At 42.8% G+C, this 27,487-nt stretch overlaps 1 protein-coding gene across 4 annotated transcripts in view; it reads right to left on the bottom strand.

The window, feature by feature from the left end:
- Positions 1-1,958: 1,958 nt before the first annotated feature.
- The window catches only part of PASD1 (PAS domain containing repressor 1), a 124,231-nt gene continuing 98,702 nt past the window's right edge, over positions 1,959-27,487 (bottom strand). For 3 of the 4 annotated variants that reach the window (XM_072125628.1, XM_072125629.1, XM_072125626.1), the window contains 11 exons: positions 25,772-25,878; positions 20,386-20,533; positions 18,207-18,288; positions 17,455-17,581; positions 16,007-16,113; positions 15,752-15,838; positions 14,651-14,809; positions 13,047-13,241; positions 11,804-12,219; positions 10,335-10,542; positions 1,959-8,348 (listed from right to left, as the gene is read on the bottom strand). In XM_072125628.1, the coding sequence (XP_071981729.1) occupies positions 8,193-8,348; positions 10,335-10,542; positions 11,804-12,219; positions 13,047-13,241; positions 14,651-14,809; positions 15,752-15,838; positions 16,007-16,113; positions 17,455-17,581; positions 18,207-18,288; positions 20,386-20,533; positions 25,772-25,878 (1,792 nt within the window). In that variant the 3' untranslated portion in view covers positions 1,959-8,192. The remainder of the gene's footprint in view (positions 8,349-10,334; positions 10,543-11,803; positions 12,220-13,046; positions 13,242-14,650; positions 14,810-15,751; positions 15,839-16,006; positions 16,114-17,454; positions 17,582-18,206; positions 18,289-20,385; positions 20,534-25,771; positions 25,879-27,487) is intronic. The other variant, XM_072125627.1, reaches the window with a different exon arrangement.

Raw genomic sequence — 27,487 nt, 5'->3', positions numbered from 1 at the left:
CTTAGGTTGATAATCATCTGTGTCTTACTGTTTCCCTATTTACTTCAGCAATTGATCAGCTAAAGCCTCTCTTACTGCATAGACTGTAGCCACCACTAAATAAAAGGATTGCAAGTGATAAATTTGGAGTCTAGAATAAATTAGGGAAATCAAAGATGATTGTTAGGAATCTGTTGACTTCAATCTAAGCAATTTGTATTGTAGTAATAATATAATAATAATACTAATAATTCCTTTATTTATATAGCACCTACAGATTACACAGCGCTGCACAGAGGTTGCCAAATCAGTCCCTGTCTCCAATGGGGCTCACAATCTAATCAGTATGTTTTGTAGTGTGGGAGGAAACCGGAGGACCCGAAGGAAACCCACCCAAACAAATGGAGAGAACATGTATATGTATCCTATTAAAATCCATATTTCTTTATTGGAAAGTCATTGTTAAAAGTCCATAAACATAGAGAGGAAAACAGCAGACGCGTTTCGGGTGTATAGTCGCCCTTGTCTCAGTCCAAGCTGCAATTTTTTTGGAGCAGGTCGATACCTGCCTGGGTTTGCAGTGTTTCCTACTGTCATTAGCATGTGGAAGGCCCTCACACACCAATGACACACAGGCCACAAACAATAGACCACGTATCTAATGTTTGTGGTCCATTAAAATAGCCTTAAATAGAGCCCCCTAAAACTCTGCACTAGGGAGAATTTGTCAGCTGTAAATAGGGTCGCCTATAACTGTAAATGGTAAAATAGGGTTGCCTTAGAAAGCTGGACTTATATTTCTTAATATAAGTTTTCTTTTTGCTTAATTCTCGTTTGCAAATGTATTTATACAACTTATTCCATTAAGAGTCTAAACCCCGTGGACAGAAACCTGCCTTGTATTTCTAGGGCAGTAATGGCGAACCTTTTAGAGACTGAGTGCCCAAACTAGAACCAAACCCACTGATTTAAATGCAAAGTGCCAACATTGCAATTCAAGAGGTAACATGTTGCTACCTGTTTTGTCAAGGCTTTTAAGTGTATCAGCGTCCTGAGGACACCAAAACGGTTGCAAGAAAGAGGAGAAATTTAGATTATCATTGTAGATTCCTCCCAGGGCCCCCAGAACAGGAAGAATTGCGGGGCCCAGAGGAGGAGCTGCAATAATAACGCAGCCTTATCTGCACCTGTAGTCCCTAAGCATGCTAAGCATGTGTAGCTTTAAAATAGCCCTGATCACAGCATGTCCTGGGTGGTCAGGGACTGCAGGAGGTTTTGAGTCTTGTCTGGAAACTCTGTGCTGGGGTGATGGCCTGGGTGCCCACAAGGAGTGCTCCAAGTGCCACCTCTGGCACCCGTGCCATAGGTCCGCCACCACTGTTCTAGGGGCATAAAAATAGATTTTTTTAGGGTAAAAATCTGGGTGAGGTTACGTTAATCTTGTATTGTGGTTCCTGACATAGTGTTGAAGATGAGGACAAACTAGGGTAAGAGTCCGTCCTTTTACTTGTGAGCCTTGAATGATACAGCTCCCATAGTCCTTTCCTGTTGTACGACGGTTTTCATTGCTCACTTTGTCATATAAGGTGTCCCATGTACCATGACTGTGGACGGCAACGGTGCCGGTTGTTATTGGCCCACTGTGACGGCATTGAATGTTAACATGTGTCTGCTCCCTATGGAGTGTTATTATATACACCACCAGAAGCTGGATGTCAGTAATGTTTTTCTAAGTGGACTGCGTAAAGTTTTACACCATTTACAGAAATGAAGTTGGGTTAGTGGCTCCAAACCTAGTGAAAAGTTCCATTTTTGGTTGTCTATAGCCACCATTAGGGGGAGCTGAAGAGTCAGCTGTTGAATTGGCTTACGAAAATTGTCTGGCAGTGAAAGGAGACTCATAATTCCCAGTTCACTTTCTGTTTGTATTTTTTTTTTGTTGTATCCAGATGAATCTGATGTAAATCATTCCACTCCGATTCCACAGGCTTTAAAAGTAGTCTTTTATTTTTTTCTCTTTTTTTTTCAAAATATTATATGCACTCTATTAAAGCTTTTTTTTCACTTTGCAACAGGCTCAACAAGAAAGCTTGTCCAAGACCAGAAAATAAATCTACCAGCCTGTCCGTTATAAGACACATTTCATTACAAAATTATATCAATAGGAACATTTATAAACGCCTCTATTTGACATCATATAAAATAAACTAATTTCAATACCTGACTCGAGATTTGTACATGGAAACATTTACACTATGTACATTGCAATAATATAACAAGAAAATCTTTTATTTACAAGAAAAAGGTCAAAAGTGCAAGGCCGTGTTAACCCTTTAAGTGCCAGTCACAAGTTTACCCTTATACATATATATATATAAAAAAAAATAAATTAAAAAAATAAAACGGGAACACCAACAATGGGGGGGGGGGCATATCTGTAAACAAAAGGTTAATGGAAAAGGACAATAAACATTTTATAGATTTTTTTTTTTTTTAATTTAGTGGTGGTATAATACATTTTTTTTTTTGTAGTGCTGATGTTACAGCGGTGAAACCGACAAAATATGGACATTAGATTTTTTAAATAATATAACTTTGCAAAATGTTAAATTATAACATTTTTACATATTCATCACAATAGATAATCTATAAATAAGAAAAAAGGTTCTAAAAGGGTTAATTCTACTGAAGCTTAAGCCGGGTCCTGGTTTGTGTTCAGCAATTTTTAAGAATTGTAGCACAGGCTACGTTTACTACAGCTCTGTGTTAGATGAGAAACCTGCATGCCTCCTTCCAGAAGAGCGCCACTTTTGTCAGTGGGATGGATGTGGTATTGCAGCTTATTCCTGTTCACTAACTGTAATGCAAATTTTTGTCCAGGGGCAAAACGTGAACTCCAAACATGCAACTTCTTTACGGAGCAGTAATGAAACCAAAGCTGCTATGTTACGCCTTTTAGTAAAAATGATAGGAAAACCATTGGAAACGCCACACATGAAGATACTCTAAGAAGATTGTGTTTGGTACTGTCACGCCTCCATGTTTTCCAACTATATAATTATTCATGAGATTGAAGACCTCAGTCTGGTTGTGAAGGAACAGGGTGGATGTTAAAAGAAGTGACTGCCCTAAGACGGTCGGGAATGGGGCAGTCCGTACATTCCGGGCTTGGAGCCTCACAGAGCATGCACCGCACACGGACCGTGCCCAATAGGAGTCGGGCCGTAAGTTAGCTGCAGTTTGTGTGGCTAGCTCACAGCCAAATCACAAATTCGTGTGCATGTGGCGCTAGCGTTGCTTTACAAACACAATACTAACGCTCAGGAATGGGCCCCAGCCCGTAACTCGGACCTGGTGTTATAAGAGGCTGGGTGCTGGTTGCGTTTGTAAACACAACGCTAGCGACACATGTGATCGTACACTAAGGCCACATTCACACGAACATATGCACAAGCTGTAACTGGGCAGGCACACAGCGATCCATTCTGCAGGGCCCATAACACAGGGAAAGATAGAACATGTCCTATCTTTTCCGAGTGTATGAGCGGTACGGTGCCTCACATTGCCACGTGTGTTGCTGCACATGCCATGTTCTATGGGGGACATATGAAGAACCCAGAGAGCACACATCCCTAGTCAGGGCTGGCACTAGCTCTGGGCATACCTAGGTAAATGCCGGGGCCCAGAGCTGCTGGGGGGGGGGGCACATACGGCAGTACATAAGGAATCCATAGGGAAGAGGGGGCTGTATCTAATGAATCCATAGGGTTTGAGGAGGCTGTTTTGGATGATAAACTAGAGAATATTTTGGGACAGGAGACTTTTTTAGTTTCTGAATCTTGAATGCTTAAGTTTAAATTTACTGCAAAGGGGCCCACTGAGTCTCTGTCGCCCAGGGGCCTACTGAAACCTGGAGTTGTCCCTGTCCCTAGTAAATGGAAGTAGGCTACACTACAGAATTACATTGAAATAAAGCAAACCAAGTATGACCGGTCTAACCAAAGATGCCCGTACCGTAACCTAAGTACACTGCATATAAACCAATTGGTAATTTTGTGGCCTCCACTTTTCTCGAAACCAAGTTTCACTTCCCCAGGTATGAAATTAATAATATATTGTAATGACATTCACATGAATTTTCTCCACCGTAAAAATCTTGGTAGCTAATGCCAATCATGTCTGGTCTCATCAGTGACCTGTGCCATGAGGTTTGGTTGGTTACCATTCAATAAATATAATTTACTCTGCAGAACGGCTTCCTGCAATGTACCCTCAGGTACCTGCCACTCTTACCAAATTTTGGTCTTTAGCTTTTCGTACGATTATTCTGTACTATGTGATATAAAATACTCAGTCAAAGCTTTGCAAACCTTTTTTAAGGACAATGTGCCTTGTAAGGTCCCCAAATTCCCCACACCTTCTGTCTGTAGGATTGGACTGACTGTATTACATTGTATGTAGCTATCATATGCAAAATTTCCTAAAATGCTCTGATCTTGATGCAGATGAGCTATTAGGTGCACCCCCTTCTTTTTGGGTGGAATGTAAACCTTCATTTTACAAAGAGGCCGTGATGGGAGGAAGAGGAAACCAGTGGACCAGCACCTTTCTCCCAGTGCACCATGGAGCTCATTTACATACATGTATAAACTGGATTTTTTGATGAAATGATGGATCACAGGGAAATAAGTACGATATTTCTGGAAATCTTATGAATTGCCTTACAGAATGTTTATACTTGTGAGCCAGTAGTCCCCAGACATGGTTTTCTATTTGGTTAGATACAGGAATATACAAAAAAAATAGTTTTTCATGGAGAGAAAAGGAAAATCTATCTCTAGCGAGGCGGAAGGTATTTCCCTATAAGTCAATCGCTAACTTTCAATTAGGACAATTAATTTGGCATTGAGTATTCCTTTCCCAGAATTCTCTGTGGTACATGCATTGCTCTGAGACTCTGTACACACACAAAGGTGTCCTGCAAAAACATTAATTATAGTGTTGGTGCTGCTGTTCTGCAGGGACTCCTTGCGTCATATATCACTATGATGCTCAGAGTCCCGTCCTCAGAATTGTGTTCAGTCCGTGAAATCCAGCCAATTGCTGGGATTCACGGACTGCTGCCTTCTGAAAGATCCCTTAAGGAGATATATTCCTCTAGCTAGTTACTAGCTAGAAACAGTAGTGGATTATTATATAGGGATTTGGTTCATAGCCCGGGGCCCAAGTCTTCTAGGGGGCCCCTGGCCACCCACCAAATTTTATACTGAGAAGGACTTTCACCCAATAAATCCTCGTAAATCTATTCCTGCTCTCAATACACATGTACACAAGAGCCGTTTCAGGACCTTTGAAAGTCTTCTGAAAGGTCCTGAAACCGCAGATTGAAAGCAGGCAGAAGGCATATGCCCTCCATTTCCCAAGGAGCTGATTCTGTACCATATATGTAGGTAGTAATTCTAGACTTGTAGGCGGCTATTATATTCACACAGCCCAGGGCTCATAGCAGGCTTAATCTGCCCCTGGCTAGAAATCCTAAATGAATGAGCTACACTTTGCAACTTTGAAGCCCCACCCTTCCTTTTAACCCTCCGCAGAGGTGCTCTGCCCATACATTATATATATATATTTTAAATATTTATGTAAATGCATGAATAAAACTGCTCTATTATTTACAACGGCCTCAGATAAACTGCTGCAAACATTATTCGTGTGTGAACTAGCATGTTCAAACTGCAGCGACAAACTGCAGGTTAAAGCTCCGTGTGAATGTGGCCGTACACAGGAACTTCAACCTAGTGCTTAAAGGAGTTGTTCGGGATTAGAAATACAAGGCTGCATTCTTATACACAGCACAACACGTATCCATTGGTTATGTCTGATATTGTATGAAGCCGAACTCTACTGAAATCCACGGAGCTTAGATGCGATATCACATGAGAAGAAAGCAGCCATGTCTCTCTAATCATAGACAATCCATTATAGCCCTTATATATCATATGGCTTAAATAAGGGTCTGACATGCATATAGTTGTTAGAATGCTATAAGTAGCTGCGTTTTGGTATTCCTATTGTTTTCACTTGATACATTCCAATAGAATAAATATCTGGGTGTTTACTTAATATACAAATGACATAAATAGCAGGTGTATAATAGACCACACAAAAACAATACAACATTAAAGTGAATTTTAGGTGATCATGAGCTCGGTCAGCCGCACTAGACATAACCGAAAAAGCTGCTCAATTGGACAATTCGTACAATATTGTGTCCATTACCTGATAGGTCTGTATAACATGCCCCAAGCTGCCCACTCTGCAGTACACTCTCATATCAGTAGTCATATACACAACCAGGACAGACCAGAACACGTGAAGTAGAAACACCACGGCAGAATGGGCATCTGGGCAGATACTATATATATAGCTTTTATAAAGGAGGCACTATCGAATATTGTGGAACATATCAACAACGAAAAATAGAGATTTAAGAACACATACCAATACAATAAATATATTTATATAACAAATATAATGAATACATCTGTACATTCTTATTTGACTGTCTATTCTACCAATATCCGGGCACATAGGAAATAGAAGCTGCATATGTCGCCTGCCTGTTAAGAATAGCAAGCGTGCAGCATTAGTCTGGATTACAGTACAAGTCACTCCAAAGGGCATCATGAATAGAACATATGTGCCATACGTTCCATCCATGTACAGACATAGCAGGGCTGAATGATATCAAGTTATGCGAAAAGTCCCACTTACAGTTTGATACTACAGCACGAATGACAAACTCAGCTCTACGGCATCGAAAGACAGTATTTAAAGGATAGCTACCCCCAGGATAAGGATTGTGAACTAAGAACTCTGACATACTGGTGAGTGCCCCCTCTGGACTTCTTTTAGCTTCTTATGCCCTTGATTTTCAAAAAAAAAAGTTTTAAAATGATGTAAATGAGCTTGAGTGGGGACTGGAGCCCTTTAAGCTCATTTGCATAATTTTTAAACCCCTTTTCTCTTAAAAACAAGGCCATAAGAAGCATAAAGAAGAGCAGATCCTGCCAGAGGGGGCACACACCAGTATGCCAGTGTGCTTGGTTTACAATCCTTCATCCTGGTAGTAGATTTCCTTTAAGAAAAGTTTTTTGCATTAAAAATGTATCCCAGCCAATACATTGAGCAATGGCTCCGGTAATGATGCACCCTTCATCAGGTTGGATTGTTTTTATGAAGGGTTTTATTGAGTCCCTGATAACCCTAATAATTGTGCCTGGAAAAAGCCTGTAGGGAAAAACTGAATATATCTTTCGAAACAATCGCTATTACATAGAGTACTTACTGATTCTGCAGCCAAGCCTGAAGAAGGTTGTACCCTTATCCGAAACGTTATTATTAATCGCTAGAAACTCCTCCCAGCTGCTGTCTTTTCAGTGCTGTTCATAGAGGGTGTCATAAAGGGACTTGCACACACGTATACAAGAGCAGTGCTGATACATGCACACTCAGCCCTGCTACATCTGTAGAGCTTTTCAGACAACCAGCGCCAGGCTGGAGCAATGTGACCAGTTTGGATATCAGTTGGGCACTTCTTAGGTACTTTTCTGATAGAACTCTATATAGAATACTTTGGCATTATACTCCTGATTGATAGAAGGGTTTATAGAATATGACTATATTAGCATAAATCTCTGAATTTCTTCATAAAGTAGGTGTACAAAGGTGTGGCTACGCAATGTAGCTTCTATAGTACATACAAATAGTGCCTGAGGTTATCGTGACCATAGACTGCCAACCTGACCCATCGAGCACTCTTCTGGAACATTCTATACTTAACCAAAAACCACGAGCGTTATGGCTATGTCTATGTCTACTCATCATATAGTTCGCAGTCACTTATTTGGTGCTTTGGCAAACCATTAGAGAGCCCCTTACATACACTTTGGTGTATAGGTAACATCAGAACTCAGAGTTACTCTTGGTTCTTCTTGAAGGCAGCTGGGAATCTACAATATTCTAGATGGGTTTGTTGTTATGTAGCCAATCTTCAGCCAATACGTCTCCTTCTCAGCCCTTAGCACAATCTGACGTGGATTGTGTATGCTATAGAGAAAGGGCTTCTGGGCCCATCCATGTCTTCTACTACTGTAGCACATGCTGTACTGCACAAGCATACTGCCTCACGTCCCATTCTCGGTCCTCTAGTGTCATGGGAGTTGCATCTCTGGTAAGTCAGATATATTACCGGACTGATTTTGTTGTTGAGGATGCAGAAAATAGGCCATAGTATTCTGTTGAGGGATGTGTGGCTGCTGAAATATACGCTGAGACTGGCTCGACTGCATTGATTCTGGATTCTGCATCTGAAACACAATAGAAATGCGGAAAAATTATACCCGGGTGACACCAGAATTTTACACCTTACACAAGTAATACCCGCTAAAGAGTTAAAAGTCCTCCCCATAGCACCTACAATTATCTGCCACTGAGGCAGTGTAGCTTAATTACAGCTGATATGCAAATGAGTACACAAAGAGTCAAATTCTGAATAGAAGAGTCATGTTTTCTAACGACTGCCAGTAAACACCACCTCCTCATTTTGATTGACAGCTCAGTGCCTGAGCAGACAGGAAGCCCCTCCCTGTTCACTTCCTGTCCTTACTAGAATGCTGTCCCTCTCACTGCAAGGTGTATTTAGCAGTCAGCACTGTGTGGGAAACTGCAGATCTTGTCACCCTGTGATGGGCAGCGCCAGGCGGCAGTGACGGATCCAATATAGACAAAGGAAGAAAAATTTGGGGGAACGATTTTACTGGTGGGAGGAGGCAAATGCATATTGCAGCAAAGGCTTACCGGTAACACCCGCGGTCAGTGCTAGCACCGATCGCGGGTGTTTCTCCACCAATCCCCGCCGGCGCTTCAAAAAAGTTACGGCGCCACCATCTTGGCGAGGATCGTTGCCCCCCCCCCCCATGACGTCATCGGAAGACCCAAGGCTGTCTCGATTTAACCCCTTCATTACAATGTGTGATCAGCACATTGTAATGAATGAGGAGGAAAATCCCCAGGATCAATCACACAACCTAGGGTTAAATTCAAATCACCCCCCTTTCCCTAGAACTGACATAAATATAAATAAACAGTAAAAAAACATAAACACATTAGGTAATGCCACATCTGAAAATGCCCGATCTAGCAAAATATAATAACATTTTTTCACTGCGTTTAACCCCGTAACCCCGTAGCACCCAAATTCGAAAACGGCATTTTTTTCTATTTTAAAAAATATTTTAAAAATTCCATCAAAAGTGATCAAAAGGCCATACAGTCCTTAAAATGATAACATTGAAAACGTCATCAAAAGTCACAAAAAATGACACCACCCAAAGCTCTCTATACCAAAGTATAAAAAAGTTACTTATAAACTATAAAAGATGGCAAAATCCCCCCAATTTTTTTTTCAGGAGGTTTGAATTTTTGTAAATGTATGAAAACATTATAAAACTTTATACAAAGTCGGATTCCACGTGATCGCACCGTCCCAAAGAATAAAGTAGACATGCCAATTGGGGGCGCACAGTGACAGCCGTAAGATCCAAGCCCACAAGACTATGGCTAATTTCACTGCATTTGGAAATTTTTCCCGCTTCCCAGTACACGGCATAGAATATTAAATACCACCATTTTGAAGTGCAATTCGTTACTCATAAGCCATAACACAGCTCTGTACATGTAAAAATAAAAAATTTATAGATTTTTGAAAGTGGGGAGTGAAAAATGAAAACGCAAAAACAAAAAAGGGCATTGGCGAGAAGGAGGTTAAGCTGGGACGCCTGTAATGCACTTTTCAACGAAGGCATAGTAGCATGAGTGCAGTTTATTGTGCTTTTTCGTGATGACAGGTTCCCTTTAAATAAAACACAGGGCCACCAACCCCCTAGGTCAGTGGTGGCGAACCTATGGCACTGGTGCCAGAGTTGGCACTCGGAGACCTCTCTGTGGGCACACAGGCTGTCTCCCAGTCACAGAGTTTGCCAGACATGGCATCTTCCTGCAGTCTGAGGTAGTCCAAGTAGTGCCCTGCTATTTTAAAGTGACCCATCCTGTGCTGCTTGGTCCTGTCCGAAGAGTGAAAGAGTGTGGACAGGGTCAGATTGGAGCTCAAACATTCTGGTAGCAATAAGTTTGTTGCTGCCTAAATTGCCGTGTTGGCACTTTGGGTTAAGCTAGTGTGTTCTGGGTCTCATTTTGGGCACTCGATCTCTAAAAGGTTCGCAATCACTGCCCTAGGTTCTTGTAATGTAATAACTTATGGTCCTTGTCCTGACACATCCTGTTATTTATGTTACCTGAAGATAGAGATGCTGTGGTTGGACTGGCTGCTGCGGGCAGTGATGTAGGTGAACTGCAGCGTGGGTCTGCTGGGGGGTAAAGCTGGCTGAAGGGATCATGACTGATGGGGTGTAAGCCGGAGCAGGGGTTGCGGCGATCACTGTGCTACATGTGATGGGCTGCATCTGTAATGAGGGCGGACGCATCTGTTGGTCCGCAACAAACCTGCCAATCACAAAAGAGACATGTAACAAATACAACATTGGGTGCAATTACATGAGAATACAAAAATGTTAAGGATTTATATTTTATAACTTTAAAAGGGGGGGGGGGTCTGGTATTTCAGAAATAAATATTTTTATTCAAAGACTGTAAACCCTATACACCAGACTGATACACTGTAGCAAACCACCAGCGACAAGGCTACTAGGGGAGCAAACTTATATCTAGAGCAGGAAGCAGCACTGTAAAATATAACAGGACATCCTATAGATCTCAACAGCTCACAGCATGGCCTATGGCTAGTAGGAGTTACTGTAGTCAAAAATTGCTTACCTACATTTTTAGATTGGCATAAATGTATGGCTGCTCATATTGTGGCTATAACAACCATAAAAACAGAAAAGCTAGACAATTCCAGATTCAGCATATTTCATAACTACCCTTTCCAGTTTCATTGTTGCAAAATATTGATCCGTAGGATAGAAAAGGTCTTTAATATTAGATAGGCCTCATGTTCAGACTCCTGATGATCAACGGAACTGCAGCTGAGCCCCAATTTAGGGCTAAGGGTGATGAACGCTTTTATGGCCCGTTTTTAAGCAGTCCGTCAAAAAAAAAACATGCGTTTTTGACCAGTTTCAATTAAGATACCGGTAATTGGTCAGACCTGTCAAAAACGCATGCATTTTTTGACGGACTGCTTAAAAACGGGCCAAAAACATGTGCCATCACCCTTAAACACACGGACGTGGTCGGTCTATGAATCACGGACCATGCCGTGCCCTGTTTCAGGAGCTGACCACACAATCCCAGGACTGGGACTCATCATAGTGATACACAATGGACAGAGTGATACTTCTTCTCTGCAAAACATCAGCTACCAACTTTTTTCATGATAACAGAGCGTTGCTACTATTTGGTTTGGGTAGGAAGCGACTCCATGCATCAAATATCACTATCATTAGTCTGGTCCCGGCAGTGTGGTCTTGTGTTTGAACTATAATGTCAATTAAAGCTCAGTTGCAGTTTTTCAGTCTAATATAATTGGCCTTCAATACCTTTAAGGTGGAAAAATTCTTTAAAATCTCCTTCATTGTTTAAATACAGTGGTCATGACTATGTACGAGACTGTCTCTCTCAGACATGCTGCCTATTCCCATACCCCCTCCCGGTCTCGTGCCATGGTCACTGTATAAAGAAATGGATATTCGTGTGCTGCTCTCCCATAAAAGCTGACACAACATAATAAATTCTCACTCTATACCTCAAATGCCTGTCTTGAGTGAAATCAGATGTTTGGGACCTGTCCACAGTATCTGTTGAAATCCTTGAAGCAGCAGCAGTGGCAGCGGGGGTGTGAGACTGTGGGAACATCATGGTGTTATTATAGAGGGGCATGACATGAGTCTGTAGCACAGCCGCTTGCTGTGTCTGGTTTCCTCTCATCATCCGCTGTTGCCGGTGTAATTGTTGCTGCTGATGCTTTTGCAGGTGCTGTTGCTTCTGCAGCTGTTGTTGGTGGTGCTGTTGCTGTAGCTGGTGTATTTGTTGCTGGTGCTGTAGTTGTTGTTGTGCTTGTTGCACTTGCATTTGCTGGTGCTGTGCTGCTGGTTGATGCTGGTGTTGTGGTCCCTGCTGCTGTATTTGTGGAGTTTGGGGATGTTGCGGGTGAGCTGCATTCTTTTTTTCATGCAAAATATAAATGTTTGATGGTTAAACAATGATAAAAGCATTATATCCACTTATAGTAGAATTTATAGGACTTAACATGTCCTGCAGCTGAATACCATTGAAAAGTGGCAATATACATAGTCCAATAATGTAAATGTGTAACCATCTTAAAGAAGTTAAACTCTAATGTCCACACTCGCTCCTAGCCTTAGAGCTAGTTCACACAGGGAATTTCTGTTGGAAAATATCTGTGGCAAAATCTGTCTACCACTGACATCAAGAAACAACATGCCCTATATTTTGGGGGCCATATTTGGGTGGCTGCAGTTTGGATTCATGGGCATGTTGGTCAAAATCTATGTTGGAAAGCCTCATGCCAAACATACCTTAAGGCTTTCTGCACATCCAGCGGTAATTCCACAGACAAAATTGGCAGATTTCCACAAAAATAAAATTACATGCTTTGGATCATAAACCTGCATAAAATATGGCAGGTATGGGGGTGACCTTAAGGTGTGGCTCCCCAAATACTATGGATACAACTCCTACAGAGAAACTACAGGTCACCGTTTCGCCCTTACAAGTGTAAAATGGTCGCATTGTGACCGGAAGAATGTCTAATTTGTAGTTGCAGTAATATCCATCAGTGCTCAAGTCACAGACCCCTTCAAAGACCTATCTATAAACGTAGCAGATACACTTCAATATCATTGCAAACACTGAGGTTGCCTTTTTTAATACAGTAATAACTGGCCAGTTTCCAGCAAGAGTTTCCATCACCACAATAAGCCTCATAAATAAATAATGAGACAATGGAAGGTCACGTTATCAGTTACCTGATTCGGTGTGACAAACTGATGAGTGGAGGATATCTGAGATCCACAAAAGCGTTTGGAATTTATCATTGACTGAGATTTCTTCCCAATTTCCAGACCTTGCCTGGCCACCACTGCAGACTGGCGTGACACCCTCCTCGCATCCGGCTGCTGCACATTATTAAATCCCATTGGGACTGGTTGCTGCATAAACATCTTCATATAAAAAAGAAACAACAAGAACACATAAATTAGAGACATTTACCAAATAGTTATTCCTACCTCGCACTGTTACATAGCCAATTTGCTGTTCACTGTCCAGGGGATGTATTATGGAATTTGTCAGTACCATGCACTTGTGTGCAGGACCTTTCACCTCTCCATTGTGTTATCCAGTTGTAGCTCCACTAATTTAAGTGCAATTTTAATGCTTTCTCCAGAATTCCAGAGTAAGCAATGATGTTCACCACCTTACAGTATATGTTAGGTAGTGGCTGTACTGTCAGGTAGGTGATCCTGAGCTGGAATAGTAACAAACAAACTTAAAAAGAGAGTGCTACCCTGGCAAGTGCCAGAGCCCGCAGCTTTTGGGGGGGTCCACTCAGGGTGGCGGGATCGATGTCTCGGGACTTCAACTGTTGAATATAATTTGGCTCCCTGCATCATCACAGTGCTGCAGCAAAGTCCAGCAGGCGTCATATGACGTCATACCACCTACCGGCCTCAAGGCTGTACTCAGTAATAGCAGTGACGGGAGGAGGAGGGCCACAATACAAGGGTGCTACAATTTAAGTGGTGAGGGGGGAGATTATTGGGGTGTACATTATGAGAGGGAGATTGTGGGCACTAATACTGTGTGGGAATATAAGGGGGCGGCACAGGGTTTACGACCCAAGATTTTTTTGGTGTAATATGCATGCTGCAACTTCTGTCCCTCCATCATCCAGGGGCCTACTTAAACCTGGAGCTGGCCCTGGTCCTACCTCAAGAAGTAGCGCTGACAGAGACTATAATAATGGGGAAGATGCCCGTCTAATAGCAATTGGCATTGTGTTTTACAAGGAATCCTGCAATGAATAATGAATAATTGATTGGAAAATGATGAACCACTTGAAAACTTGTGATTATTGGGGTCCTAACAGTTATGTCCCAAACATTCAGACGGTCTTGTATATAGAGTAGTGAAAGTTCTGTGATTACATAACACATAACAGATTGCTGTCATATTGTAGGCAGGACGGGTGTAGAAATAGTTGTATTCATGTTGTGTTCATGTTTTTTTTTTATCTGAAATCTGGTGAATTCTTTTAGATGTTCACCATTAGATGTAGTCCTGTACTGTCAAGACATCATATTTACCATTCTATAAGTGAAAGGAGATGAAACATCATTGCTTCGAAAAAAAAATCCTTCTTTGATCTTTGCTGAATTTGTTATCAAAGAATGTACAGAAAAAAGACTGGACAAGAAAACAAGCACTCGTGTCCAGTCCTAATAAATACCGGATTAAATTTCAGGGAGACACAACTCTTATAGAAATCCAGATTTTAGCCTGTTCAAGAGATAACTGGATTATCACTAATAGCTATGAAAGGTTCGCACTTAGTGGACGTCATGTTTGATACCTGTAAATTGGAGTCCTGCACCAGCTGGAGCTGTTCTTTCAAGACATCTAGTTCCTGCTGTTGCGTTTTGATGTCGGCCTGTAATATCCGCGTCCTCTCCTCCAGTTGTTCCTTCAGCTGGGTCACCATTCCTAGGTGACTGGGGTAATGACACACCGGCTGCAGAACATGATGAAAGATGTTACTGACTGCATGGATACAAAAAATCTTCACATCTCTTTTAGGTCTTCAGTTATTTGCATCAGTTATTCTGAACCAAATCTAGGAGTGGTTGTACACACAGAACAGGTGCAGATCTTTTCGGTGACTCTAGAGAGGCAAGGTATAAATGATGTTCTGTGTGTTTGACATCACCTGGTTTTGGCGGAAAAAAACTGAAGGAAATACCTGAAGACCTAACTGAGATGTGAACTAGGCCTAAACATAATGGAGTAAAACAATTACTTCCAGTCTGTATGATCAGTGTGTTTTACATGGACCTTCAAGGTCCACGATATAGTTGGTTAATGTATGATTGTTGGGGGTTTACCCACTAGGACCTTCACTGATCATGAGTGTGGGTGTCCCCAAGTCCTTTGTGTTAATGACCAATGCGCCATTAACTTCTATGGGACATGAGGATATTAGACCTTTTATAACCAGTTGGTTATGCCAATACTCTAGATCTTTATTCACATAGAGAAATTGCAGTGGGGTTGCAGTGTTTGGAAATATTACTTAAATATTTTACATGTTTACTCCAGATGGCATGTTAGTTTAATATATGGTCAAAATTTGGGGGACGATAGCTGATGGCACCATTCATTAAGTCAATAGTCTGTCTCCATTCAGCGTCATATTACTGAATATAATGTGTAGAACCAGATGAAAAGTTGCTATATGGGTGCTATATGACACGCTATATGTTATATGGTCTCATGAAGGCATCATGGAGGTAGCACACAGAGGTCCAGCGGGTCCTTATATAAATGATATGTTATGGATAATTTAATGATATTTGATTGTAGCGCCCAATGTTTTATCTTCAATCATGTAAAATGAAGATCATCCAGACAAGAAGTAAACTTATAGTGTGTGATCATATTTGGACTTTATATTTACCAAGATAGCCTGCTGTGGTGAGATAGTCGGCGGCGCAACATGGTGCTGGGGTATATGTTCAGCTGGAGGTTGAGGAGTTACTACCGGCTAGAGAAAGACATGGTTAACAATGTTATAGTGCATACTAATAATTGTAGCTCACTATTATAGTTATAGTAAGTATATAGTATGTTAGGTGCATATATATATATATATATATATATATATATATATATATATATATATATGTATATATAGTGAGGGGGAGTTAATTACCTGGTTTGCACTGGCTGCCATCCTTATTTGGGGCATGTCTTGCTGGCTCAAGGTCATCGAGTGTCTAGAAGGAGTACTGGCTTCTGTATGTCTTATTGATGATGTTGCTAAAATATGTGCAATAATAGCGTTAGGAACATTCCGTGAAAAATTATACAGATTTTATTTTAAGTTTCCCTTTATACACATACATTTTCTAAAACCATTTTAGTGATGACAACAAGCTCTTAGAATATGAACTGATTATAGGCACTTGTAACATCTGGAACAACATGAACTTTAGTGATGTACAGTAACTAGAAACTGCCAGAGGTAAAATCTAGACCAGACCACCTAACTATAAAGTATTATTTATAGAACAGGTCTCCCCACTTTAAAAATAGGTCTAGTCCTAACGTGGACTGAGGGCCACTGGCCTCACCATAACAAGGTCAGTCCAATTAGGACTAGATCTAAAAGCACTTTAGCTCCCTACAAGAAACGTTACTCTGTTTATTTGTGGTGTCCCCTGACGAGCCCACAGGGCGAAACATGCCAAGTCGGGACCGCATATACTAGCAATTGTTTATTTGGGACTCTGACCATGCTAGTGTCGTAACAGGGTCAATAAATTAGGGACAGAAGCTGTTTAGGCACATAGGGACAGATTTACTTACCCGGTCCTGTCGCGATCCAGCAGTGCGTTCTCCGTCGATGATTCGGGTCTTCTGGCGATCCACTAAGGTAGTGCACCCCATGTCCACCAGGTGTCGCTGCTGCGCTGAAGTCCGCCGGAGTTCACCTTCCTATTCTGGGTGCAGGTAAGTGCGTGTCAAGCGACACATTTTTATTTTTTTTTTAAATACCATGGTTTTTCCGAATCTGTCGGGTTTTCCGACGGCCACACCACCCGTTTTCCGTCGCATGCATGCTGGCGCCGATGCGCCACAATCTGATCGCGTGCGCCAAAAACCCGGGCCAATTCGCCGCAAACCGCTAATTTTCGGGAAACCTGACGAAAAATATCGATTAGGGCCCTTAGTAAATTACCCCCATAGGGTTTTATAGGACCCATCAACAGGGTGTAACAGGGATAGTCTCCTTAGTCCCAGGAGAATCTCCCTCACTCAGAATCCAATCAAAAACTCACTTAACATTGTATTTATGGACATACAGGCCCTATTGAGACAGCAGTGCCCAGCTCATAGCATTGACTCCATGCTGATGCTGATTAAGCTATACCTGTCCGGTTTACGTCTATGTCTTATTGCATTGTTTACTTAATGCACAATGATATATTGAACTGCATCTGAAAAACTGAACGTGTGGCTGAATTCTAAAGGCAACAATGGTGTTGTCATTCCCCTGGGAATAGAGTTTAAGATCTATCAAAAACAATAAAACTCTTTGATACATATGATGAAAATGACCAAAACAAGATGTTTGATGCAATGATGAAGTCTACGTACAAGCAGAGTCTGAGAGAGCCGTGTGAGACGATCTGCGGGAGCTTTGTGATGACACGGACAATCCTTCCCTGCTCGGCTCCTGGTTATTTGTACATTGTCTTATATCCAGGTAGGTGTTCTGAATCTGCTTTAAAAAACAAAAGCCACTTTAATTCAATCAAAAACTTAATTCATGCAGAGATGTCTGGTATATCCAGAAGGATATTTGTGCTGGAGATGTGGTTCCCAGCTTCTATAATAATTCCTTTACTTATAAAGCAACTTATTCCACAGCGCTGCACAGAGCTTGCCAAATCAGCCCCTGTCCCCATGGGGGGCGCACAATCTAATCTATTCAACCTACCTACCTACACAAACATGTAGAATACATACAAACGCGCTGTATATGTTGACCTGGATGGAAGCGCTGCAAGGCTGTAGTGCTAACCACTGAGCTTCTATGGGGGCGGCATTCTGAAACATTCTCCCATTATAGAGTCCATATTACAGCTATAACACCCACACCTCTCTGTGGTTCAACTGGCCTAAACTTGGGTCACTGTTGGGCCCTTTAAACATCTAAGTATGTTTCAGTAGACTTGCTGGAGCGTGAATACTCCAAAAAGGTGGTATACAAGTGACATAGGATGAACTCATGATTGCTACATTGCATTAGAAATTAGTTACATCACCAAAGCACACAGAGAGGAATTACCGTTGCACATACAGTAACCATATATAAACTTATATTAGTTTTTCTAGGTGTAGGATACCTTTAATGATGAGTCTGCAATCTCCAGAGCAGACTCCTCCAGGCCCAGGTCTCTCCTCCTCTCTGCTCGGACTTCAGCATAGCTGTAATATAATACATTGACATTATAAGATGCATGGCATATATCAAGTGATGTACACGCATCTAATTAATATGATTGATTATTCTAGAAGGTAATGTCCCCCCCCCCCCAAGAATTCTGTGTATTTTAGACATATCTTTATATCTTTACTACTATCAATCGATATTAACACAATACAACCCCACATCACTGCAGATCTTAAAAGTTCCCTAGGTGCAGTCACTTGACTATGACCCATAGAGGGCACTATATGCAAGCAAGCTGCCCTATACACATGTTCATGTATCTACAAGCAGCATGTAGAGGGATATGTGCACATGCAAAACCAGGGGATGTTTTTAAATGGATATAACTATCATAAAAATACACACAGGTTTTTTATGTACTTGGAGAGATTTACAAGGGCCGGATTTTTATATGCATGTCTTAAATGAACATTGCATGTGACTATAAGTAATAGTTGCGCCTGCGTTGCGTTTTTGCCGCATTCCACTGGCTTCAGCCTTAATTACATGATAAGGTTACATTGCGTTTTAGCAGATGCAGTGGAAACGCAATGTAACCTTAGGCTGAAGCCAGTGTAATGTGTCAAAAACGCCACGCACGACGCAACGCATCGTGTGAATGCACCCTTAGACAGGTGTTGTTATGCAGATGCAGGTGCAGGTCTTATATTGGGCTGGAACGGAGGTCAGAAAAAGTTTTTTTTTATCAAATTATGCTAATGATTGTCCGCCGCAAGTGCGTTCATAACACAGGGTGCTTGATGCTCGTCACCGAGCTCTGGGAAGCTCTAGCACAGCAGCGCATAATGCACTTTTATACACTGACACCCATGCTTCCGGCTTAGTTCACCACGGCTGCGTTATAGATCCAGAGAGTTCGGTGACGTCACTGGCTCTCGGGAGAGAGAAAGGTAGGACGGGCAGGGCATAATTTTAAAAAACGATTTTCCGACGAAACACCTCTGTTTCTGCCCAATACAAGACCTGTACCTACTCCTGCATAACAATAGCATAACTGTCTAAAGGTGTGCTTGCCTAATGATGGGTGTTTCAAAATGGTAGATTTCCTTTAAAGGGATGTTCTGCGATCTGTAGCGAGAGGTGACTGTAGCACTTCCTACTAAGCACACTGCTGTGCATAGTGTAGTGGTTTCTACTTGATATTGCCAACCAGGCTACGTAAAAATTGTATGTGACATCACTGTTCTGCGAAACTAAAATATTGCTCACTATAGAGTAAGTGGTGGAACAGGTGGCGGACACCCTCCGATCTAATGATCAGCTACTTTCAGTAGAAGCAGATTACACCACTGCAATGGGGCTTGTGGTGAGAATGGTCCTAGTATCAGTTTCCCATTAATACCTGCAGCCACCACTAGGTGCATAGAGATGCGGAGGCTAGGTGCAATTTTGCTTGTCTGCCTAGAGCCCAAAAATGCCTGGTCCTTGACCTGGACTGCATAGAGGATTTTACAGCTACCATTGAGGTTAATTATAGCAATATCACTGAGCGCCCCTTTGTGATGCTGGAGCCTGTAGGAACTTGGGGGCAGATTTTCTAATATTGACATTTCAAATGGTAGCCTTTGTAAGAATCCTGCTGGCGAAAGATAAGAGACATACTACTCTTAATAATTGTGGCACATATTGTATCTGGTCTCCAGAACCCAAAACACTAACTTCTATTTTTCCATTAATTCATTAATTTTTCACCACCTTTTTCAAAGTCTTGTTTCTTTTTTTTAAAAAAAAACTTTTTTACAACTAGCACAAATATTTTCTAAAGGTTCACCCCATACAGGGTTTGACACATATCCCCTAAATCTGAAAGTTTAATGGTTTTATAACAAAAAAAGTAGCACTGTACAATTGTGAGTTAATATAAGCTTTGCTATGGGGGTCCTATAGCTGCCGGGTACACCCCTGGTCAGTTCTTCCTATTGAGTTACAAAACTTCTAAAATAATAAAAGGCAGAACTCAATAAGCAGTAAAACACAAGGCCAAGCAGCTGCAAGGTTTTGGCACAGCATCAGTTTCTTCTATGTTGTTTAGTTGTCAAGCTGAAAAACTTTACAGTAATAATAGGACTTACCTAACAACAGTGTGTGTACAGACAATAAATTCTGGTTTGGAGTTCCACTGATGGTAGGTGATGTAGTAATGCGTCTGTAGCCAGATCCACTGTTGGCCTTTGGTTAGAAACCTGTAGTAACAGGACTTTCCCTTCCCGTATTGCATCACTAGTAGCCAAAAAAGGGGAAAAAAATAAGTGACAGGCGTATAAAGAAGACTCATATCATCAGTGGCGTAGCTAGAAGCTGATGGGCCCCAGTGCAAAGTCTGTGCCAGGCCCCCGACTATAATGTATGGTTTATAGTACTAGGCTTCTCATATGGGTAAGTGACACCATAAGGGCCCCCTAAACCTCCTGGGCCCAGGTCTGATCGCAACCTCTGCACCCCCTAAAGTTACACCCCTGCATACCAATACATAACATGCAATGGGACGGGGATAGCAAAAACACATAGGCCTTGTTGGGAGCTTTACATAATCTCTTCTGCTACCAGGACCCACCTCATAACTTATCAAGTATACAGCAGAGTGGAAGTTATTATTCAAGTCCTTAAAAATACACAGTCACAAAGTGACAAACGCATCACTGCCTCGTCAGATAAACAAGTAGAGATTTATCATATGTTTCTTAGAGCAGAACTGTTCTGGCAACCAGAGCTCTGATTAGTTTCCATGGGCAACTAGAACTGTTCTACCTCCTGATAAATCTCCCCCATAGAATATAATATATAGGATAACCAAATATATAAAATCGCACTGCTACATCTTAATAAATATATTGGAGGCTTATATCAAGTCAGAAGTGTGCAGAACTTTGCATACAAGTATGAACAGATTGGCACAGACTTACTACTTATTAATATCCAAAAGTAGCATGATTCTGGCGAAGTCAATTATGTGCCATAAATTGTCACACATATTCTACTGCTCATGCCACTTCAGAGCAAAGGGGTGGCATGGGGGGCATTAGGCAAAGCCATGGTGGTACAACTACCCGTATATACTCGAGTATAAGCCGACCCGAGTATAAGCCGAGACCCCTAATTTTACCACCAAAAACTGGGAAACCCTATTGACTCGAGTATAAGCCGAGGGTGGGAAATGGATTGGTCACAGACCCCCCCTTCCCCAGTATATAGCCAGCCAGCCCCCTATAGTATACAGCCTGCCCCCAGTAGTATACAGCCATCCCAGCCTGCCCCCAGTAGTATACAGCCACCCCAGCCTGCCCCCAGTAGTATACAGCCTGCCCCCAGTAGTATACAGCCTGCCCCCAATAGTATACAGCACTGCCCAGCCTGCCCCCAGTAGTATACAGCACTGCCCAGCTTGCCCTCCAGTAGTATACAGCACTTCCCAGCTTGCCCCCAGTAGTATACAGCACTGCCCAGCCTGCCCCCAGTAGTATACAGCACTGCCCAGCTTGCCCTACAGTAGTATACAGTACTGCCCAGCTTGCCCCCAGTAGTATGCAGCACTGTCCAGCTTGCCCCCAGTAGTATACAGCACAGCCCAGACTGCCCCCAGTAGTATATAGCACTGCCCAGCCTGCCCCCAGTAGTATACAGCACTGCCCAGCCTGCCACCAGTAGTATACAGCGCTGCCCAGCCTGCCCCCGGTAGTATACAGCACTGCCCAGCCTGCCCCCAGTAGTATACAGCGCTGCCCAGCCTGCCCCCAGTAGTATACAGCGCTGCCCAGCCTGCCCCCAGTAGTATACAGCACTGCCCAGCCTGCCACCAGTAGTATACGGCGCTGCCCAGCCTGCCCCCGGTAGTATACAGCACTGCCCAGCCTGCCCCCAGTAGTATACAGCGCTGCCCAGCCTGCCCCCAGTAGTATACAGCGCTGCCCAGCCTGCCCCCAGTAGTATATAGCGCTTCCCAGCCTGCCCCCAGGTGTATACAGCACTGCCCAGCCTGCCCCCAGTAGTATACAGCACTGCTCAGCCAGCCCCCAGTAGTATACAGCACTGCCCAGCCAGCCCCCAGTAGTATACAGCACTGCCCAGCCTGCCACCAGTAGTATACAGCGCTGCCCAGCCTGCCACCAGTAGTATACAGCGCTGCCCAGCCTGCCCCCAGTAGTATACAGCACTGCCCAGCCTGCCCCCAGTAGTATACAGCGCTGCCCAGCCTGCCCCCAGTAGTTTACAGTGCTGCCCAGCCTGCCCCCAGTAGTATACAGCGCTGCCCAGCCTGCCCCCAGTAGTTTACAGCACTGCCCAGCCTGCCCCCAGTAGTATATAGCGCTTCCCAGCCTGCCCCCAGTAGTATACAGCGCTGCCCAGCCTGCCCCCAGTAGTTTACAGCACTGCCCAGCCTGCCCCCAGTAGTTTACAGCACTGCCCAGCCTGCCCCCAGTAGTATATAGCGCTTCCCAGCCTGCCCCCAGTAGTACATAGCGCTGCCCAGCCTTAAAAAAAAAAAAAAAACTTATATACTCACCCTCCGGTGGCCCCGACCTGCAGCGCTGCTCCCCCGATGTCCGCGCGGGTCCTCTTCTGGCTCCCGCGCCGACCCCTGTACATCGCGCTGGGCGCCGCCATTGCTCTCTCCCGGCGCCCAGCGCAATGAACAGATGAGGACCCGCGCGGACATCTGGGGAGCACCGCTGCAGATCGGGGCCACCTGAGGGTGAGTATATAAGTTTATTATTTTTTAAGTGTTGTATTTTAACTTGTGACTCGTGTATAAGCCGAGGGGACGTTTTTCAGCACATTTTTTGTGCTGAAAAACTTGGCTTATACATGAGTATAAGCCTGTAGTTTATTACAAACTACAATAGTACAGACATGAGGAAAGTAATTTAAGGGTGATGGAACACGTGGCGTTTTTAACGCGTTTTTGGCCCATTTTAAAGCAGTCCGTCAAAAACCACATGTGCTTTTGAAAAATGCATGCCTTTTTGACCAGTTTCAATTAAGATAATTGGTCAAACCTGTCAAAAACTGATGCATTTTCAAAAAAATGCATGTTTTTCTCAAAACGCATGCATTTTTGAAAGACTGCTTAAAAACGGGCTAAAAACGCATTCAAAATGCCACGTGTGCCATCAGCCTTAGGCATAGAAACAGCGCCACTCCTGTCCATACTTGTGCAGCACAGCTTCAGCAATGCTATGGGGCACATTTACTTACCCGTTCCGTTGTGTCCGCCAATCAGGAATGTCCAGCGAGGATCCGGAGCTGCCGCGATTCACTAAGATCATGCATGTGTCGCTTCCCCGCTCAGGTCCGCTGGAGTTCACCATCTTCTTCCCGCTGCATGTGAGTGCTGATCTTGCGACACAAATTGATTTATTAAATTACGTGGTTTGTCCGAATCAGTCGGGTTGTGCAACGGCCACGCCCCCGATTTGTGTCGCATGAAAGCCGGCGCCAATGCAGCAAAAACCGATCACGTGCGCCAAAACCCCAGAGCAATTCAGGGCAAATATTCGGGAAACCGAACAGAAATGCGTCCGACGGACCCTCAGTGTTCCCCTATATGTCACTTGTGGTTTGCTGTTTGGAAAAATGTGACCACAATCTTGACCTGTCTTCTTCTTTGAAGATGCCAAAAATTTTTTATATCAACAATATTGCTGTCATTACGTCTGGGTAAAGAGGTTGTGATAAAGTGATTTCTGAAGTCATGTTGCAAATGACTATTGTATTCAGCACATTTATAACCTTATTACATCCTATAGAACACAAATGACCTGATTAATGACAGCAATGCCATTCCTATACCTCAGTCTCCAGTACTTTCCAATGGATTATATACAAGAGCTTAATTCCAATTGATTTTCCTGGAATCATTTTCTCTTGTCAGAGCTCATGTTGAATTAATGGGGCTTTGGTTGGTTCTATCTGGCAGGTGTCTGCAGAGCTGCTGTGATTTATCGAAAAATAATTGAAATGGAATTATTCTGGGACTGAGCTTTCTGTCTACATGCATTGTCAGAGGAGGATGGATATACAATGAGAGGCTGCAGCAGAGCTCTTCATGCCTCTTGCTATATATTTGTCACTGTATGTATAAAATGCCCATAGGGTCAGGAAGAACGAGTTCTCCAACTATGGAGCCTGGAGCCCCTCAGGCTCATAATTTTAAAAGCCTTTTTTTTCTTAAAAATCAGGGCATAAGAAGCTAAACGAACAGCAGATCCTGCCAAAGGGAGCACCAGCATGTCAGTGTGCTTGGTTTACAATCCTTGATCTGGTGATAAATGTCCTTTAAGCAGTAGGGTAGGGCCAGGTTCATGTTCTGACACTGCTATTGGTGGGATTTATATTTTTTTTGTATAATGCCTCAAAATTGAAAAGGGAATTTGTAATGCTGCCAGGTATTGGGCTACTGGGTTAGAAAACTGTACACCAAGGATATATCTCATGAAATCATAGCATATCATATCACATGAAAACACAGCAGTCTGCAGGGAGAGAAATATACGTTTATGCAGGCATGCTGTGATTTCTTATGTGGTCAGATATGGGCATGGGGCAGTTTGCTAATGTTAAGAGGACCTGTGTTGATGTCACCCTGGTCACATGACATTAGGCCACCCCTCCCCGCCCCTCCTCTCCTGCAAGTTTATAACTCTGATTTCATGAGGATCTCAGGGAAGCAATTCTTAGCTCAGAGAAGGTAGTCAGATAGTTACTAGGGCTCTATAGGAACCTGCTACTAGCTGTTGGAAGGCTTGGGCAATCTGTACCCGTACACGGCTAAGGAATCTACCCAGGATTTCCACAGCCATTCTGGAGGCAACCGAAACCAGAAATCCTACACTGATACTGTATTACACTGCAAATGCCATGCTCCATGGCAAAACACATTTATGAATTCGCGATCCAGCGGCGGGTTCTCCGGCACTGATTCTGGTCTTCCGGCGATTCACTAAGGTAGTGCGCCAGATGTCCACTAGGTGTCGCTGCTGCGCTGAATTCCGTCGGAGTTCACTGGAGTTCACAAGCTATCCTGGGTGCAGGTAAGTGCGTGTCGAGCAACACATTTTTTTTTAAAAATATGGCGGTTTTTCCGAATCCGTCGGGTTTTCCGATGGCCACACCCCTGATTTCCGTTGTGTGCGCCAATGCACCACAATCCGAGCGCGTGCGCCAAAAACCTGGGGTAATTCGGAATTTTCGGGCATCCCGACGAAAAAACATGATTCGGGCCCTTAGTAAATTATACCCATAGTGTGGTAAGGAAACAAAGTTTTTAGAAAAAAATGTATTTATAGTTCAACTTATACCATGCAAACAGCTACATCTATTTGCTGGTAGAAGTTTTGGGGTTTTGGCCCAACATCAGTACAAAGCTTGACAATGTGCTGTAAATAATTGCCAATTCTAGTTACATGTTCTTGAAGGATGAACCATATATATATATATATGTCTTAGCTAGGTAGAACTCACAGTGAACATGGCACCTTGCCAGGAGCTCCAGATCGTCTGCATGGTAGTAATCATAGCCCGATGTCCCCAACACTTCAAAAGGTAAATAGCCAATTATAGGTGGAGCCCTGGAACGATAAATGAGTAAGGTAAATGGGCACAGCAGTAGACGACAACCACAGTATATAATAATGTTCAACCTAAAAGCAACCTGTAAGAGGGACCTTATTGGGAGACATGGTTGAGGGCTCCCTTTATTCCGTGTTAAGCTTTATGGTGTTTTACCTAGGAATGTCTTCCCGTAATAAGTATCATTTGTTAAGACGTGATTATCACTATATTCATTGTCAAGAGAATAGACACTGTATAGATGAAGGAAAGGAAGCAATATTTTTGCCCAAAGCAAAATGCCTATGTCTTGATTTATAAATATACTTCCTCATTCTTTTTTAGAATACAATAATGGCGCCATTCCAGCAGTAAATAAGGACAAAGCAATACTAGGTCATAGTTTCCCCATCACCTCCAGTTCACATGGTTCACACCACTCTCTTTCACCTTTATAGATACCTTGGCCAAGGTTCAGCGACTTGTTGGCCTGTCACCACATTTTTCACATATATGGGTAGTGGCAGGTTTCCACAGAGCGCTAGTAAGTGAAACCATTCTTTTAGCTAAAAATTGTTCCCCTCAGATTCCCATATATTCAACTTTGGAATGTTACTTGGTATCCAAGGATGTCTATAGTGAGTCGAGGTGGGCATGACCTCCAGGGGCTGAAAATAGCAGTTCATCCCCATGTCTCTGCATGCAGCAATGATCTCATGTGACCAGGGTGACATCATCACAGGTCCTTTAGCCTTCATTACAAAACTGTACACCAAGTATATATCTCATGAAATCACGGCATATCCTATCACATGAAATCACAGCAGCCTGCATGGAGAGAAGTATAAGTTTATGCAGGCATGCTGTGATTTTTTTTATGTGGTCAGATATATGCATGGGGCACAGTTTGCTAATGTTAAGAGGCTTAAGGACCTGTGATGATGTTACCCTGATCACATGACATTAGGAAACCCTTCGACTCGCTCGCAGGGCAGATTTGTAACTCTGATTTAATGGAGATCTGAGGGAAGCAATTTTTAGCTTAAAGCAGGGGGTCAGATAGTTACTAGGACTCTGTACTCGGAACCTGTCACTAGTTGCATTTGTGAAAAATGTGGTAACAGGGGTAACACCTGGGGTACATGTTGCAGATGCTGCCTTCGTCTCCCAATGTCTCCTGAAGTCTATACCCAAAATGGGAAATTTGGCAGGAGGGAGCTGCAGTACTGAACACTCACTACGAAAAGTATCAACAATGTATAGAATAGAATATAGAATGTATTATATTGTTGTTGGGAACAAAAATATCATATATTATGTGAACAAAACATTTTGTTAATTTGATCTTTTTGACTGGCATGTTTTGGTCGGGAAGTAACTTTTTCCTACTTTAGGCAAGTTTGCATTGGCCTTGTAGGGTTTTTTTTTGCCCTCCTCTGGATCAACATTCTATGAAGTACATGTTGCACTTGATGGACCGGTGTCCTTTTCCAGCCTTCTCTACTATAAAACAACAGTATGCACTGCTAAGGTGTTCCCTACCTTAGGCTCTTTATTTAATTTTAAGATAAAGGTAGGGGTTAAAAAGACTGTCCTGTTTGATAAAGTCCTTTCCAAATTTGGATTGCA

Source organism: Engystomops pustulosus, chromosome 9, assembly GCF_040894005.1.
Source record: "Engystomops pustulosus chromosome 9, aEngPut4.maternal, whole genome shotgun sequence".
Lineage (NCBI taxonomy): Eukaryota > Metazoa > Chordata > Amphibia > Anura > Leptodactylidae > Engystomops > Engystomops pustulosus.
Note: the sequence above shows the minus strand (reverse complement) of the source record. Positions and strands in the feature narration are given on the sequence as shown.